At 44.8% G+C, this 16,500-nt stretch overlaps 1 protein-coding gene across 1 annotated transcript; it reads right to left on the bottom strand.

Annotated features, from left to right (window-relative positions):
- Positions 1–337: 337 nt before the first annotated feature.
- LOC101642110 (cytochrome c oxidase assembly factor 7) lies at positions 338–13,529 on the bottom strand. Its single transcript, XM_004699420.2, has 3 exons — positions 13,424–13,529; positions 7,893–8,033; positions 338–1,583 (listed from the first exon to the last, which is right to left on the bottom strand). The coding sequence occupies exons 1-3, from the start codon at positions 13,527–13,529 to the stop codon at positions 1,135–1,137; spliced, it is 696 nt and encodes a 231-aa protein (XP_004699477.1). The 3' UTR covers positions 338–1,134.
- Positions 13,530–16,500: the final 2,971 nt, after the last annotated feature.

Genomic DNA, 16,500 nt, shown 5'->3' with positions numbered 1-16,500 from the left:
GATGTACAAATGCGCTTTACACAATTGATGTGTGTATGGGTTGCGGTAACAGTTGTATGAGCCCCTAATAAAATGTTTTTTTTTTTAAATACATTCGCTGCCTTTTAAAGCCCTGCTCTGGGGGCAAAGTCCCTTTCCTCCATCAACTTGAGAAGCCTGCTTCCTTCTAGGCGTTGCAAACCTGGCAGCCACAAGCAGGAAGTGGAGACGGCAGGCACAGTAACCAGCAGTCAAACCACCATCTCGCCCCCTAGTGACCAGGGAGATACAAGACAAAGATTCTTAAAAAGCACAGCCTGCCATGGCCTCTGAAGAGAACACTACACAGAACACAAGGTGCTAATAAATCAAAATAATTTATTCAGGAGACAAAAAGTGTCACAAGGTCCATTCTCATGAATTTCCAGCTGAAGCTGCCTGGAATAATCCGCTGCCCCAGCATGATGAACAGGGCCAGGTGAACTGCTGAGGCCGCTAATCACTCACCATGGTCTCCTCTACCAGATGGCAGGCTTGTATCTCACCCACTGGGCAACCCTGAAGCACGACAACCTTTAACCTTCATGTTACACACACCTCCTGAGTGCTCTGAGTTTACTTAAAGACTTCATTCTAAAGGCAAAAGGGAGCCCACACCAACGAAGGTGCAAGGCAGAGGGGGGCAATAGTGACTCCTCTGAAGGTTCTCCGTTATGTAAACCAAGGCACTTTCTGATTTTCAAGCCCTCCGCAGTGATGGAGTGGTAGTAATAAAAATGTCATTTCTGATTCTTTCAGGTTCTATGGTTTCTGATTTCTCCAACTTGATTTTTTTCCCTTCCACCAAGTGTCTATGGCTCCCAAACACGCTTCTCTTTTTCAAAGAGCTGCAGGAGTTTGAAGGCCAAGACCCCCTCTAGACTTGGGTGTCTTCACAGAACACACCCAGATAAAGGACTACTGGTTGAAATGAACTTGCAAGCTGCACCCACTAGGTGACAATCTGGGGCCATCGGTGTACATAAGCAGAACAATGAGCTTCAAGTTCAACAAAGTCTTCATGCTCCAGAAGGTTGACCTCAAAGGATGGTCCTAATTCTCAGAAACAGGAGGTACTAGCCTCAGGCTGTCCGTTGCCTCAGAGGGCTGGCCACGCTACCCAAACGTTAAGGGAGTAACACTTTTCTGCTGCTCTTTATGCAACTGCTGGGCCCGGTTCTTGAGCATCTGGGCCTTGGCCTCATCCTTATCCACACCATCCCCCAGCTTGTACATGCGGCTGGCATTGGCACAGGCCCAGACATGGCCCAGGTCACACGCTCTCACTGAGTAAGTGCATGCCAGATTCATGTCCTTGGGGAAACCCGGGGCGCCCTGGAGGAACATGGCACTGAGGTTGAAGCAGCTGGCAGCATAGTTGCCATCACAGGCCCTTGTGTAGTAGTCCCTGGCCTTCCCCAGGTCAGGCTGGCCATCCTCATTGACCAGCCCATCATGTGCCAGGAGGCCAACATTGTGACATGCCTCCACAGACTTCTTTCCTGGCTTCTCACAGGCCATCAGAAAGCAGTTAGAGGCAGCTTTCAGGTCCTGAGTCAGCCCACCTGGGAGAAAAAGAAATGAGAAAGTAAATTCAAGCTAGGATACACTCTGAATGTCTCCAGCCTAAATGAGGGACGACTTCAGTAATGAAATTCATATACTATGAGGTAGGCAGAAGGCCTGGAATAATGAGCCTATAAGGCCGAGGAAACGGTCACTGTGGTTTTGGAGACCTTACATCTTGACTAGAGTAGAAAGTCAAATCTTTCTCCCATAGAGCAGCTGGTGGCTTCAAACTGATGGCATTATGGTTACCAGCGAAATGCAAGCACTGTGCCACCGAGACTGTTATTGCATGCCTATTTTGGGGTCAATTACTATGTCAGATCCTAGGAACCCTAGTGGCATAGTGGTTACAAATTGGGCTGTGATCCACAAGGTCAGCAATTCAAAACATGGGGGTTTCTACTCCTGTACAGAGTTACAGTCTCAGAAACTTAAAAAGGGCAGTTCTACCCTGTCCTATAAGGTCACTCTGAGTCAGCATCAACTTAACGGCAATGAGTTTAGATGTTAAGGCCTGGGGAACAGGACCACGCACAACAGTTTGGTAAAACAAACATTAAATCACCACATAGATACATACATAGAAAGATAACTGAAGAAAGTGCCCAGGGCATTATGATAACTGTAGCTGGTCTGTCCCAAGTAGTAGGAATAGGATACGAAGGACCGTGAGGCTCCATCCCACCACCTTCTGCTTTTGTCACTTATGTTCTTATCAATAGTACTTCTGTAAAAGTTTCCATCCTTGAATTATATCCTTAGCTCCATTCTTTTTTTTTTAAATCATTTTATTGGGGGCTCGTACAACTCATCACAATCCATACATCCATCCATTGTCAAGCACATTTGTTGCCCTCATTCTCAAAACATTTGCTTTCTACTTGAACCCTTGGTATCAGCTCCTCACTTTCCTCCTCTCTCGCTGCTCCCCCCTCCCTCATGAACCCTTGATAATTTATAAATTATTATTACTTTGTCATATCTTACACTGTCCAATGTCTCCCTTTGCCCACTTTCCTGTTTTCCATCCCCCGGGAGGAGGTTATATGTAGATACTTATCATCGGTTCCCCCTTTCTACACCACCCTACGGTATCACCACTCTCAGCACTGGTCCTGAAGAGATCATCTGTCCTGGATTCCCTGTGTTTTCGGTTCTTATCTGTACCAGTGTACATCCTCTGGTCTAGCCGGATTTGTAAGGTAGAATTGGGATCATGATAGTAGAGGGAGGGTGGGGCAGGGGGGAGGAAGCATTTAAGAACTAGAGGAAAGTTTCATCGTTGCTACAGTGCACCCTGACTGGCTCATCTCCTCCCCAGGATCCATTCTTCATTGGTTAACAGACAGGTTTTTCTGAGAAAGACTTATATTTAGATGCCCTGAGTCGTTTGAGTTTTAAAAATTTACGTGGGCTACTTTTAAACAGCATATAGTTGGGTCTGGCTTTTAAAAAATCTTGTCTGGCAAACTCTGCCTATTGGAAAGTTTATTATTCTACTTATATTTAATATAATTATATAAATGGGATTAAGTCTATAATCTTGTTTCCCATATGTTCATTTGATACCCCACCCACCCCTTCTTCTTTGAACTGAACATTCAATTTTATTTCTATAATTGACTTTCTCAGCTACCCTTTTTCTTTTCTTAATGGTTTATCCAGGGATTAAAATATCCAGCCTTAATTTATCATAATTGACCATGAATTATATACTACTTTATATATAAGAACCCTGATTGTTACACTACAACAATGTGTCAAAAACAAACAAAAACACAATGTGTTTATTTACTATATTGTCATCCTCTGTGCTATTGCTGCCATATATTTTCTATCTATTCTATAAGCATTAAAACGCTTTGCTATTAATTACTCCTTAACGTCTTTTGTAAAGATTATTTTTGGTGACAATATGCACAGACCATACACATATTCTTTTCTACACGTACAATTTAATTGTACATATTGTATCACCATTTTTGGCACTTTCCCCATATTGTTTCCCCACTGCCTCTTCAACTACTTATCTATCTTCAGAATTACTGTTGTCAAGTTCATCTGACCTCAGTATGAAAGAGTGCAGTGCTCAGGTGAATATTCTTCATTAATCCAGCCACACTGTTGTTTAGTTTGAAGATGACTTCAGGGATAGTTTCAATACAAGGTTCAAATTTTTTCTCAGAGCAACAGATTCAAGGGTTCCTCCAGTCTCAATAAGCTCAGTCAATTCTAAATTCTATATGAAAATTGAAACTCCCTTTAGAGTCTTTAAATGACATTAAGAAATGAGGGGGAAATGCCTCCATTTATGTCTATACGAATTATATTATATAGTAAGGTATTTAACCTTGCCCCAAGAGTTTCTGGAAAATAATCCCTAAATAACTATAATCTCATGCCTAATAAAGAGCTTTGGGTTGCTTCGGGCCCAAGGTCACAGAACAGTCTACCATGTGATTTAGTGTGGGAGCTTTGGGTCGGCTCGGCCTCTTACCTCAAGAATGTGGAGCAGTGTGGAAAATCAACGAAGCCCATGTGATGGGGCTACAATATAAAGTTTGGACACGGAGGCTGGCATGACCTTCTCTGGCTGGCATACGCCATGCACGCTGTTACATGTCATTACCAGGAGTAGTGCTGTCCACGATTCCACTGGGAAAGGATTTCTTGGAGATTGGGGCTTGGAAGTTCCCTAGACCAATGCTCTTCCCTTGGCTGACTGTAGTCTGTATCCCTTTCCGGTACATGCTGTAACCATGAGGGTCACCGCTTCGAGTGACTTCAGTGAAGTGGTGCAAGTGCTTGACGGCTAGCCAAGACTGGTGTGCAGAGAAGCCATGACTTCTGTTTCTAAGGCAGCGCCTTCAGAGAAGGCACAATGGACAAAGCTCGTCACCTGAGCTGGGAAATTTATGGACAAGAGTTATCTTTGACGCTCTGTCCTACAGGGCTGCTATGAATTGGAATCAACATAATGGCCATGACCTTAATTTGGTTTTTTGATGAACTCTTCTAGCAAATTATTAAACCTCAGGACACTCTTGTGAAGTCCCGAACTTGCAACTGGTATGAGCAGAGAGGGTTGCCTTGTGGGCTCTACTCCACCTCACACACATTTCCAGTGCTCTTCATTCTTTGTGGTGATTGGGACTTCCATTTGGGACTTTGTCATCATCGGAAGCATTTCTCGTAGTACAAATCATTCGATCTCAGCTTTTGCTTATCTGAAAATGAACTTATTTCTCTTCATTTTTAAGGTAATTGTTGTGGAGGAGAATTAAAGGTTGAACATGCTTTTCTTTCAGCATTTGAAAGATGTTGTGGTTTATCTTCTAGTTTACAATGCTTCTAATGGACATGAGAATCCTCACCATTGTTCCCTGAATGCAATGTGCCTTTCTCTGATTGCTTGTAAATTTTTGTTTGGTTTTCATCAAATTGCCTACTTATGTCCTTTTGTTTATCCTGTTTAGGGAGGCTGAATTTCGTGGAACTAAAAGAAGATATTTTTCATCAAATTTGGTGAGTGTTTTAGCCATTGTTTCAGTGAATATTTTTTGTATAGCACTCTCTCGCTCCTTCTTCAGACTCTAAGATGCACACATTAGATTGATGGGTGGTGTTCCACAGGTCTTTTTTGAAGTGGAGCAGCTTTTTTCTCTTTGATTCAATTTAAATAGTGTCTATTGTACTTTCTTCAATCAGCCTGCCATTGAACTTTCATTTTAAATATTGTTTTAATTCTAGAATTTCATTTTTTGGGTTTTTAAAATTTAATAATTTTCTTTGGGGTTCATACAACTCTTAACACAATCCATACATACATCCATTGTGTCAAGCACATTTGTACATTTGTTGCCATCATCATTCTCAAAATATTTGCTTTCTACTTGGTATCAGCTCATTTTTCCCCCTCCCTCCCTGTTACTCCCACCTTCACGAACACTTGATAATTTATAAATTATTACTTTTTCATGTCTTACACTGTCCAATGTCTCCCTTCACCCACTTCTCTGTTGCCCGTCCCCCAGGGAGGAGGTTATATGTAGATCCCTGTAATCGATTCCCCCTTTCCACCCCACCTGCCCTCCACCCTCCCAATATCACCATTCTCACCACTGGTCCTGAAGGGCTCATCTGTCCTGGATTCCCTGTGTTTCCAGTCCAGTTCCTATCTGTACCAGTGTATCCTCTGGTCTAACCAGATTTGTAAGGTAGAACTGGGATCATGATAGTGGGGGGGAGGGGGGCGCAGAGAGGAAGCATTTAGGAACTGGAGAAAAGTTGTTTGTTTCATCATTGCTACACTACATTGACTGGCTTGTCTCCTACCTGCGACCCTTCTGTAAGGGGATTTCCAGTTGCCTACATTTGGGCTTTGGGTCCCCAATGTGCACTCCTCCTCATTCACAATCATTTGATTTTCTGTTCTTTGATGCCTGATATCGGGTCCCTTCGACACCTCGTGATCACGCAGGCTGCTGTGCTTCTGGTTCTTTTTTAATAGTTTGAAATTTTCTACTGAGAATCCTCATTTGTTCACTCATGTCCATCGTCTTTTAATAAAACTTTAAACCTTTTACAGCTGTTTTAAGAGTCTTTGTTAATGCCCACCTATCTGTCATCTCTAGATATGTTTCTATTGGTTGTTTTTGGTTTCCCTGCCCTACCTGTTTAATAATTTCTTACTTTATGCTGGACATTATAAATGATACTTTATTCTGGCTGGATGAAAATCAAATGACTCAGCACTATCTTCTGAAACATTTCAGCGCACAGTTCCATAGTAGTTTCTCATTACCAGGTCTCTGAGTCTTAAACCTAGACATGTGCAGCTTACCAACGGACCAGTACCTTAAAGGGACCTACCTGTATGTGGATTCCTGAAGCTCTTTCTACGTGCAGGTCCTGTCTCTAACTCGGCTGACTCAGCGGCCATCTCTTACCTGCTTCCTCACTTTAGCCAGACAGACATGCTCTGCTGGGCTTCCTCCTCTTTAAGCCTCATCTAGAAAGCACCTCCAGGCAAAAAGCCAAACTGATTGATTGTGGAGGGGTTCACCTTGTGCTATTTCCCTTTTCTCAGGGAGGACAGGCCTATACTGCCTATTATCCAATGTCTGAAAATTGGTGTTTCTTATCTTTCATCCAATTTTTGTTTTACAGTCTTAAAAGTTCATTTTAGCTACCTGTGAAAGGAAGATAAGAGACCTAAATGAGTTAACCCAAGCAGCAGAAGAGGATGTTTTGGATAAAAATTTAGCCGAGGCAAGGAGGGAAAAAAACTCTCTATTAAAGATCACGAACTGTCTGGGTGACAAGGTTGGCAGTTTGCACACATGCAGCCATGTCTCAGAAGACAGGCCTCCAACATCTTGAAAACCCTAAGGAGCAGTTCTACTGGACACAAAGAAGTTGCCCTAAGTCAACCATCATCCTGGCCTCAATGAACAATACTAAAGATCACATTCCCTATACTTCTATAAATTCTTTAACAGTCCTCCCTTTCAGGGGTGGCATTTAATTTCTCTCCTTAGTGTGGGCTTGTAACAGAAATGGGAAAAAAAAATGTACGCGTTCAGGGCCAGTCTTAAAAGATGGTGCCCATTCCATCTTGCTCTCCCTTGGGTCACTTGCTCTAGGGGAGGCCAGCTGACACGTCCCGAGGACATTCAAGCAGTCCTCTGGAAGAGCCGTGCTGGAGACGGAGGCCTCTGCTAACAGCCATGAGAGCAAGCCACCTGAGAACTAGTTCCTCCAGCCCTAGCCGGCCAAGCCTTCACATATCTAGAATCACTCCGCCAAGCTGCTCCACCCAAATTCCTGACCCACAGAAACTGTAAGATAATCAATTATTTGTTGAGGTAATTTGGTATACAGAAATAAATAACAAATTTACTCTGGAGACAGGGACAATTCGGGCCTGAGGGGTAAAAGACAGAAGAAAGAGGGTTAATTACCGAGCCCTTACTCTGTGCTAGTCCCTGTGCTGCTGCCTTTACCTCCTCCATTACCCTAGTGAATCCTCACCAACAGCAAGTATCATCTCACCCATGTGAGAGGCAATAAAACTAAGGCACAGCATCACAGCGACTGGCTCAGAGGTCTCACCACTTGCAAACAGCATTCCTTCGAGTCTAACTAGAAAGACTGCGGCTTTCCCCATCACTGAGTGGAGCTTATCTCTATAAATCTTCCTACAATCCACTTCCCTAATGCCTGTGAGGGCCCCTTGTAAAGAGGGCTCAGCATGAGGCCCCGGATGTGACACCAAGGTCCGAAGAAAGCAGGCTTCTCCTTACCTTTCCCGGTCACGTAATAGGCCCCCAGTTTATAGCAGCTGTCACTGTGCTGGTTCTCCTCACAATTGAACTTCAAAACCTTGGCGGCCTCATCAAAATTCTTCTGGATCCCTTCCAAATAGTCCACCAACCGATAGCAACCTGTGAAGAGGACAAGAGCTGCTCTTTAGGTCTGGGGCTGCTGCCAGGTGGTGGGAAGAAGAGGTGTCACAACATGATGTTACTACAAAGGGCATGAAAGAGTTCAGTCACTCCGACAGACAACCCCATCGCCCCTTGGCCAGAGACTGTGCACCGTTTGGACTGGAAGACCTTGGCCCCTGTACTGGCTTCACCACTCCCAGGCCAGCTGTTTCTTGTCAGGCCTAAAGCCCTACCAACTTCCAGGACTGAAGCTTTGCCAGCTTTGGAACTTCCCATCAGGCAACAGTTTGATGGGAAAACCAAACACTGAGCACCAAAGACAGGCCCCTGGCTAGTTGCAAGAAGGGGCTGCTGAAAGGAATGTAGCTTATTTACTCTATCAGGATGGAACGCAAAGCCTCAAGAAAGAACAGGGATCAGCTACTAAGTGTAGAGGTGTACGAGATTGCCCTAAATTACTCCGGTGTACGAGATTGCCCTAAGTTACTCCATTTTGTAATCATTCCTAAGTTAATTGCTTATTGAGAAGAAAGAAACTTTTCTCCCTTTTCTCAGGACTTTGTGACCTTGCGGTTACAAGCCTGATAGCATCAGCAGGAAACTCCCCAATCGCCCAGGACATTTGTCACCCAGTTGGGACAAGCAGGAACACTCCGCTTGACCGCGTCCTGACATTCAGCACCAGCTATTCTTCTTCCCTGTTCTCATAAACTTCAAAGATTAGCTGCTTTGTAAAGAATATATAAGGACTGGGGTACCCTCACTCGGGGCTGCAGCATTAGACCCTGCATGGCTATGCTGTAGCCCAAGCCCGGGTTTGTCTAGGGTATGGGCACTTTCCCATTTCCCTCTCTTTTCTGTCTTGAATAAACTTCTTTTCTGTTTGCAGTTTTGTGGGTCAGTGGTCTTGTGTTGGGCGACTCCGTAACACTAAGGAACCTGTACATAGGGTCCTGCCTCCCCCTGGCCCCCACGGGAGTCTCTCCCTTTACCATCTCTCCCCTCTGCCCACTCCTCTTCAGACCCACCGACACTACGTATCACATTTTCCATTCACTTTTATTCCACAAATATTTGAACATCTATGTAACAAATGTCATTCTAGGTGCTGGGAATACAATCACTTGACCTCTTAAAACTTATATTCTTGAAAAGGAAGCAGACATAAGTAAGTAAATAAGTAAACATGATGTTTTCAAACAGTAGTAAGTACTAAGAATGAAATAACAGGAGGTGAGTTTGTAGCGGTGGCCGGGGAGGGCTCACTGAGGACCTGTCTGAGCGGATACTGAATAAAAAAACCACTAGCTATTTAAACACACTGAAGTGGGAAGAGCAACGGAAGTTCCAGGCACAGGGAGCAGTAAACACAACAACAGGTGAGGGGAATTAGGTCTGCGCGGGTAAGGAATGATGAGAAAGAAAGGAGCAGGAAATGGGAAAAGGCGGGTCATGGAGCCCATAGAGGAACGGAACTGGGATTTTGTTCTGAGTGCTTTAGGAGTGGAGTGATAGAATCACTTGAATCTTTGGAAGGTTTGATCTGCTTCTTGGGTTCCAGTTCATGCATGCATGGATTTATTCCAAAGGAAGTATGTTTAAACATGTCTCTACAACCAGTCGATGGATGCAGACAAGTTCTCATGAGCTTGTCTTCAAAACAAGGGCTAGTATCAAATCTTAAACAAAACTCACAAGGGCACCTTCCCAAACTATTCAAGTGTGGCAACAAGTTTACAGCAATGCAGCCCCACATAAAAGAAATGTTTAGATTTAAATGGATGAAGGAAATTTAGGAAGACCTCAGAGATGATTCGAGAAAGACTGTCAACCTTAACAAATGAAGAAATTATGGTGACTTCCAGAAAATGGTGAGATAAGACCACAAAATTACCATGGATGTGACAGCTACTCAAATTGGGATCTCACGTAGTTTGTCATTTTCAATTAAAAAAAATTTTTTTTTTGGTCACTTTCAATTTTAAGTGAACATCTTGGCTTCAGCAACATTTCAGCATGATGGGTGCTAAAACTGTTACATGAAGACCAGCTAGGTGCAGCATAGCAACAATGAAACATACAACATCCCTCTGCTTCCTCCACCCCACTATCATGACCCCAGTTCTACCTGACAAACCCGACTAGAGCAGAGCATGTACACTAGTACAGATAAGAGCTCTGACACAGAGAATCCAGGGCAGATAAAGCCCTCAGGAACAGTAATGGGAGTAGCAATACCATGAGGGCAGGGGCAAGGTGAGGGAGAAAGGGGCAACCAATCACAATGATCAACGTACAACCTCACCCTACCCCCAGGTGCTGAACAGCAGAAAGGTGTGAAGGGAGAGACAGTGGACAGTGTAAGATATGAAAACAATAATAATTTATAATTTATCAAGGATTCATGAGGGAGGAAGTGTGGGGAAAAGGGGGAAATGAGGAGCTGATATCAAGGGCTCAAGTAGAAAGAAAGAATTTTTAAAATGATGATGACAACATATGTACAAATGTGCTTGACACAATGGATGTATGCATGGATTGGGATAAGAGCTGTAAATAAAATGATTTTTAAAAAAGGAAACTTTCCCCCCATCATAACAATGTACCTGCTCACTCATCCAGGGTCAAAAGGGGAGGCCCCATGAGAATTTTATTAAGAAAATATCCTCCCTGTAGTTCCACTCTAGGCCCTTCAGACTTCTTTTTGTTTCCAAAATTCCAAGAACATTTTAAGGGAATAGAATCCGATTCCTTTGACAATGGCCAAACAGCTGTTCAACATGGTGTAAACCAGGGCTGTCAAACTCAATTAAAACGCGGCCATTTGATGCAACAGGCATGATTCGCGTGGGCCACATCACATTTACAAATTTTGTTTAATGTATATTTCGAAGTGAGGATTCAGGAATATGGATAGGATAATTAAAATGCTACATAATTGCTTTTATTTAAATATTTATTTTATTTTATGTATTTATAAAACTAAAATTATTCTTTTTTACCCGAAACTTGCCAGTGCTTTCCTACTACTAGTTTTCACTTACCCCTTATGTTGTGACTGGAAAATATAAGAGCAACTAATAAAAACAAACAAAATGTTGGGCAGCTGACAAACATGATGCACAATCGTAATGGCTTCCCTCTAAAAATGTTAACTAGCGCTGCCGCTAGGTCTGATTCATAACAGCACAACCCAGAGTGCTCTTTTTAACCTTTTCGCTGTTGGGATCTGTTTACATGACATGACACTGAGAGTGGCAGACATATCGCTTCCAAACGTCGCCAGAACTCTGTCAGCGCGTTTATACACATCCACAGCCAGGATAGGCACTAGGCCACGTGTAACGAGGGAATTATGTGTGTGGTATTGCCTCGATCTCCTCTAAGTGCTATTTTCTTCATAACAATTTTTTCTATTTTTCATTTTATTTCAGAGCATCGCGGGCCACAAAAAAGTACCTCGGTGGCTGCATGCGGTCCGCAGGCCGCCAGTTTGTAAGCCAGAGTGTAACCAGAGTGCAGAATTCTTTAGGGACCAGTTAAGTTAGGAAGACAGAAATCCTGCCATCAGAAGAGCATAGACTAGATGGTGGGTATGTTGAGAAACAGTTTTTCATCTTGATATTTTATTTAATAAAGGTTTCTATGATTCAGTAACAATACTTTCTGACATCCACTCATATATGAGGAGCCTTCAAAAAGTCTGTGGGAGGGAGGGGAAAAATGAGGAGTAGATACCAGGGGCTCAAGTAGAAAGCAAATGTTTTGAGAATGATGAAGGAAACAAATGTATAGGAGTGCTTGGCACAATGGATGTATGTGTGGATTGTGATAAGAGTTGTATGAGCCCCCAATAAAATGGTTTAACAATAAAAAAAGTCTGTGGGAAAACTCCATTATCTTTTCATTTTTAAACCCCCTCCTATGTTCTTATAAGTCTTGATGAGTATAGAGAAAGTTGGGGAGGAGTACACGTTGGACCTGATACTAACAAATACATTATTTCTATTATTTTAAAATCTAACCAACATTTAGCATAACTTAAATATTATCTTTAAGTAGAAAATAGATTATAGGTGAGAAATTACAGTGGCTTTCAAGGAAACTGTCAAAGGTCAGGTTCTCCTTCTAAGTGGCCCCTGGCCAATCTCCATCTTCTTCCCTCTACTACTCTGTATATGCTCCCCAGTACACTACCAGGAGCTCTCTTCACCAACAACCCCCGTGGCTCCCCGTGGCCTCCAGAATAAGCCTGTATTCCTTTCCCTAGCAGTCACAGTGTTAGGGAGCTCCAGGCTCCCTCTGCAAACTTAACTTCAACTACAGCTTGTCTTCAAATGCTCCCAAAGATGAGTTTTCTTCCCCCATTATCTCCTCCATTTACCCAACATTTGCCTGTCTCTCCAGACTTCCCCCAATAGTCTTCTCCTCAGTAGCTCTGACTCCTACGAATTTCTTCCACACTTAACACAGCCCACCTCTCAAAAGGCAAATCCTGGTTCTTTTTAAGCCGATGGACAGCAGAGCAACTCTGTGTAGTGAGTTAACGTGGAATATTGCTATGTCTTTTTCTGGAAACTAGGCTGCGAGGTATTGGAAGGTAGAACCAAATTAATTAGTCTTATAATTATTATTTTTTAAAGTGACGTCGGAAGAAAACCACCCTAAGGCATTGGTCTGACTACCCAATAAGTAGGTTAAACATGGGTTTACCTACCTCTCCCTGGCTTTTGGATAATCCTTTCTGGCTCTGAACCAGCTCTCTTGAGGCACCACCAACCCACTCAGACATTCAAAGTGCAATCCAAAGTTCACCGAACCCTCACTGCAGATTCCTGCCTGGGGCCTTCCCACTCGCCGTGCCCCCTGCCCGCGGCCATCCCGCTGACGTACCCCAGGTCTTAGTTCAAAGGGACTCTCCCAGCGCTTCCCAACCACGGGATTTAAGTCGGGGCGCTCAACTCCTGATTCGCCCCGCCCCGTATTTTGTCCCCTGCACTAGCACTTCCCAAGTTCATTCCGTCCGGAGATGGACTGTCGGACGGCTCTCCCGGAAGGTAAACTCCACGAGGCCAGGGCAGTCCGTCTTCTCAGGGATGTGTGCCCACCCTCCGGCTCCAAACACTCCCGCCGGCCGCCAGGCCGAGTCACGCCCGGCATTCGCCCTCTGTGCGCCCCAAAGTCCTCGGGGACCCCGACAGTCATTACCCTGCCCCCATGCCCCCGCCACGAGAAAGTCCAACAGACCACCCCCCGCCGCTCGTCACGTGACCGCCCCAGCGTCCCTCCACGCGCAGGGGTCGCCCACGTGACCCCCGCCGAGCCGCCCCTCCCCCACGCGTCCACGTGTCCCCCGTGCGTCCTCAGGTCGCGCCGGCGGCGCTCACCGTCCGGGTCCTTCTCGCGGTAGCACTGGTAGTTGCACTCCACCTTCATGTTCTCCAGAAAAGACTTCACCTGCTCCTCGTCCTGAAAGTCCACCAAGCCGGCCATGGCTGTGGCTCGCCGCCTCGGCCCCGCCCCGGTCACGTGAGCGAGGGGCGGGGCTTGGCCGCGCTCCTCCCATCCCTCCCCCACCCCCATCCCGGATGACTGGCCCCGCGGAGGGACCGCGCTTCCCAGCAGGGCGCGCGCTGCTGCCGCCGGGCGCTGTGTCGCTTCGCTTGCTGACCTCGTCACCAAGACAGGGCCCCTCCTCTGGCCTTCGTGATTTCCTGCCTGCCGCCATTAGCCATCCACTCATTCATTGGTTCAGCAATCCCAAAGGGACCACTGTTCCCCCAAGTAGGTGCTCAGTTCTAGGGATATAACAGGAAGGATGGTCCCCGCCCTCAAACACTATTGTTTTATAGGAATGCATTCATTCATTCGTTTACTCAGCAAACAATTGTGACCAGCAGGCGCAGCTGGACAAAGCAATCATTATAAGCTTATACAAGTGGAGTGGTCAGTCTGGGCCCTCTGTGTTCTTCCCAGACCCACCCTTACCCGCGGCATGACGTAGCTAGGGAATAATGGTTGTGGGAGGTGATGACTGAACTTTACACCGGACTCTATTCTAATTGAACTTTCAGTGACACTATGGGACATGTGTTAGTATTATCTCCATTCGGCTGGTGAGGAAAAGGACGTAGAGAGAGCTTAAGTAATTGTCCAAAGGGTGGGTCACAGAGTAAGTGATGCAGTTGGTGTGCAACAAAATTTTTTTCTTGAAACAAAGTTTTTTTCACTTATTTTTTGCTTTGTTCGCTTGCTCAAAACCATCGTTCAAAAAAGCCTAAGCTGAATCTCTCCCAAAGCAGTCAGCCGTATTCATCTTTCAATTGCATCCAAGCCTGTAGCAATGCTTCCCCAAAGAGTTCCACCACTAACCTATCTCCCAGTTACTACTTCCAACATTGCCCTCATTTAGAAGCAGCTTACTACAGCTGGGACACTTCTTTGGGATTGGTGTTTTCTAAATCCATATGATTTGACATTCAATTCCATAATACATCTTTCAAAGGATAACATAAAATTGCTTTTGTGAGTAAAAGAGACATTCCAGGTGATGTGCCACATTTTCTTATGGTTTCTCATATCCCTGATCACCTTGAGAAAATTCCCGCACACTTGCTCTTTTGTGAGCCCTACGCTTGAGGTTGGAGTCCACCTTCCTTAGCCTGGGCTTTGAGGCCTTGCACAATCGGATTCAATTCTCATGTCCTGCCTCTCTTCCTCCCACACCTGATTCAACTTGCTGTTTTCAGAAGAGGTCCAAGCCTCATGTCTCTGTTTACTGATGCTCTTGGTACCTAGACTACCGTTCTCCACTCTGTGAAATCTTCCCAGCCACACACATTCAGAGCAGCGCGAGATGTTCCCTTTTCAGTGATCTGTATCATTTGGTTCATTTATGATAGACTGTAGTAGGAAAGGACTGACTTTGGGGTACAGCTAGATCTTTGTCAGATCCTGTGCCATTGTTTACTAAATTGTGATTTTTGAACCAATCACATTTTTTGGCCTAAGTCCTCTTCTATAACCCTTTTATAGGGTTATAGCCCTGGCGACATAGTGGTTACATGTTGGGCTACTAACCACAAGGTCAGCAGTTTGAAACCACCAACGGCTGTACAGGAGAAAGATGAGGCTCTCTACTCCCGTACAGAGTTACAGTCTCAGAAATCCACAGGACAGTTCTACCCTGTCCTACAGCATTGCTACGAGTCAGAAGCTCCTCACTGACAGTGAGAACCCTTACATGACTTTTGGTAAGACTAAAAGTTCATGTAAGTAATGTGCTTAGCACGGGCCCCGGCTCAAAGTCATTCCCGCCCATATTTGCACGAGTGCATCTCCTCCATGAGACCGTGAACTCTATGTCCCCTGAGCTGGTTATGGGGCCAAGAATAGAGCACAGCTCAGTGAGGAGACATTGCCTGGCTGCAAAAGGTTCTGTTCCCTTATCCTGTTCACCGTGTTGAACTGCATCTCTAAATGAGACCACCTGAACGGTAGAGGGAGCTATACAATTGGTGAAAAGATGGACTAGCAGCTCTATCAAGTATGATGTCACATATTTTAAAAGGAAATTTAAGGTTACCAGAAGGGCAGTCAGCTTCTTTTTTAATCTATATCTCCTTAGGGTTATTTTCCCTTTCTTCTTATACATGTTCACATTTACTTTTTAAACTTCTTTGTTTTAGTTACTGAAGAAGCACATGACTATATGCTTATTACAAATCGATTTCCTTTTTCTCCTAAGTGACTGTTTAATAAACCTGGAGCCGCTTGCAATATTATTCAGACTGTGAAACTGAGGTCTGGGAGAAGTCAGACATTGTACAGTCCATAGCAACCAGCCATCGCAGATGGTCCTGGAGGGGAGGGCTCCAGGGCACTCATTACCCAGCTCGCTCTCCCCACTGGGCTCCAGACTTAGACTCAGCTCGTGTTCACTGAGTGCTAACGAAGGGTTAGGTACTGTGGATACATTCTCTCTCTCTCTCTCTCTCTCTTTATTCACAGTATTCTTTTGCCAGCATTGTTTAGATGCTTAGTAATAAAGAGGGAAAATATTGACTGATAAACAAATAAAACAGTCCTGCTCATGATTGCTCATTGCCAGAGAGTCACTGCTGACTCCTGATGATCCCTGTATTAACTATTCTCCAGGGTGTTCTTGGCTGTAATCTTTACAGAAGCCGATCACCAGACCTTTCCTCCTGGTTTGAATCACTAACCTTTAGGTTAATAGTTCAGGGCAAATGATTTGCACCACCCAGAAACTTTTTGATGAATAAAGGAAGGCAAACAGATAACCGTGTGATACTGTTGTTGGTGTAGTTAGGGGCCATCGAGTCTGTTCCAACTCAGAGGGACACGGGCACATCAGAATGGCACAGCCCTGCCTGGTCCTGCACCACCCTCATCGTGGTGGTGACGCTCGAGCCCATTGCTGCCACCGTGACTTCGGTTCATC

The sequence above is a fragment of the Echinops telfairi genome, unplaced genomic scaffold (genome assembly GCF_000313985.2).
Source record: "Echinops telfairi isolate 266 unplaced genomic scaffold, ASM31398v2 ScPeMD7_443;HRSCAF=831, whole genome shotgun sequence".
NCBI classification, from domain to species: domain Eukaryota; kingdom Metazoa; phylum Chordata; class Mammalia; order Afrosoricida; family Tenrecidae; genus Echinops; species Echinops telfairi.
This window is presented reverse-complemented; position numbering and strand designations above follow the sequence as displayed.

What these genes read in the sequence shown, in the direction of transcription:
- LOC101642110 (XM_004699420.2), bottom strand. Translation starts at nt 13,529, where the DNA reads ATGGCCGGCTTGGTGGACTTTCAGGACGAGGAGCAGGTGAAGTCTTTT. An exon ending in CCGCGAGAAGGACCCGGACG is followed by an intron (nt 8,034 to 13,423) that starts GTGAGCGCCGCC and finishes TCCTCTTCACAG; the next exon opens with GTTGCTATCGGTTGGTGGAC. An exon ending in CTATTACGTGACCGGGAAAG is followed by an intron (nt 1,584 to 7,892) that starts GTAAGGAGAAGC and finishes TTTTTCTCCCAG; the next exon opens with GTGGGCTGACTCAGGACCTG.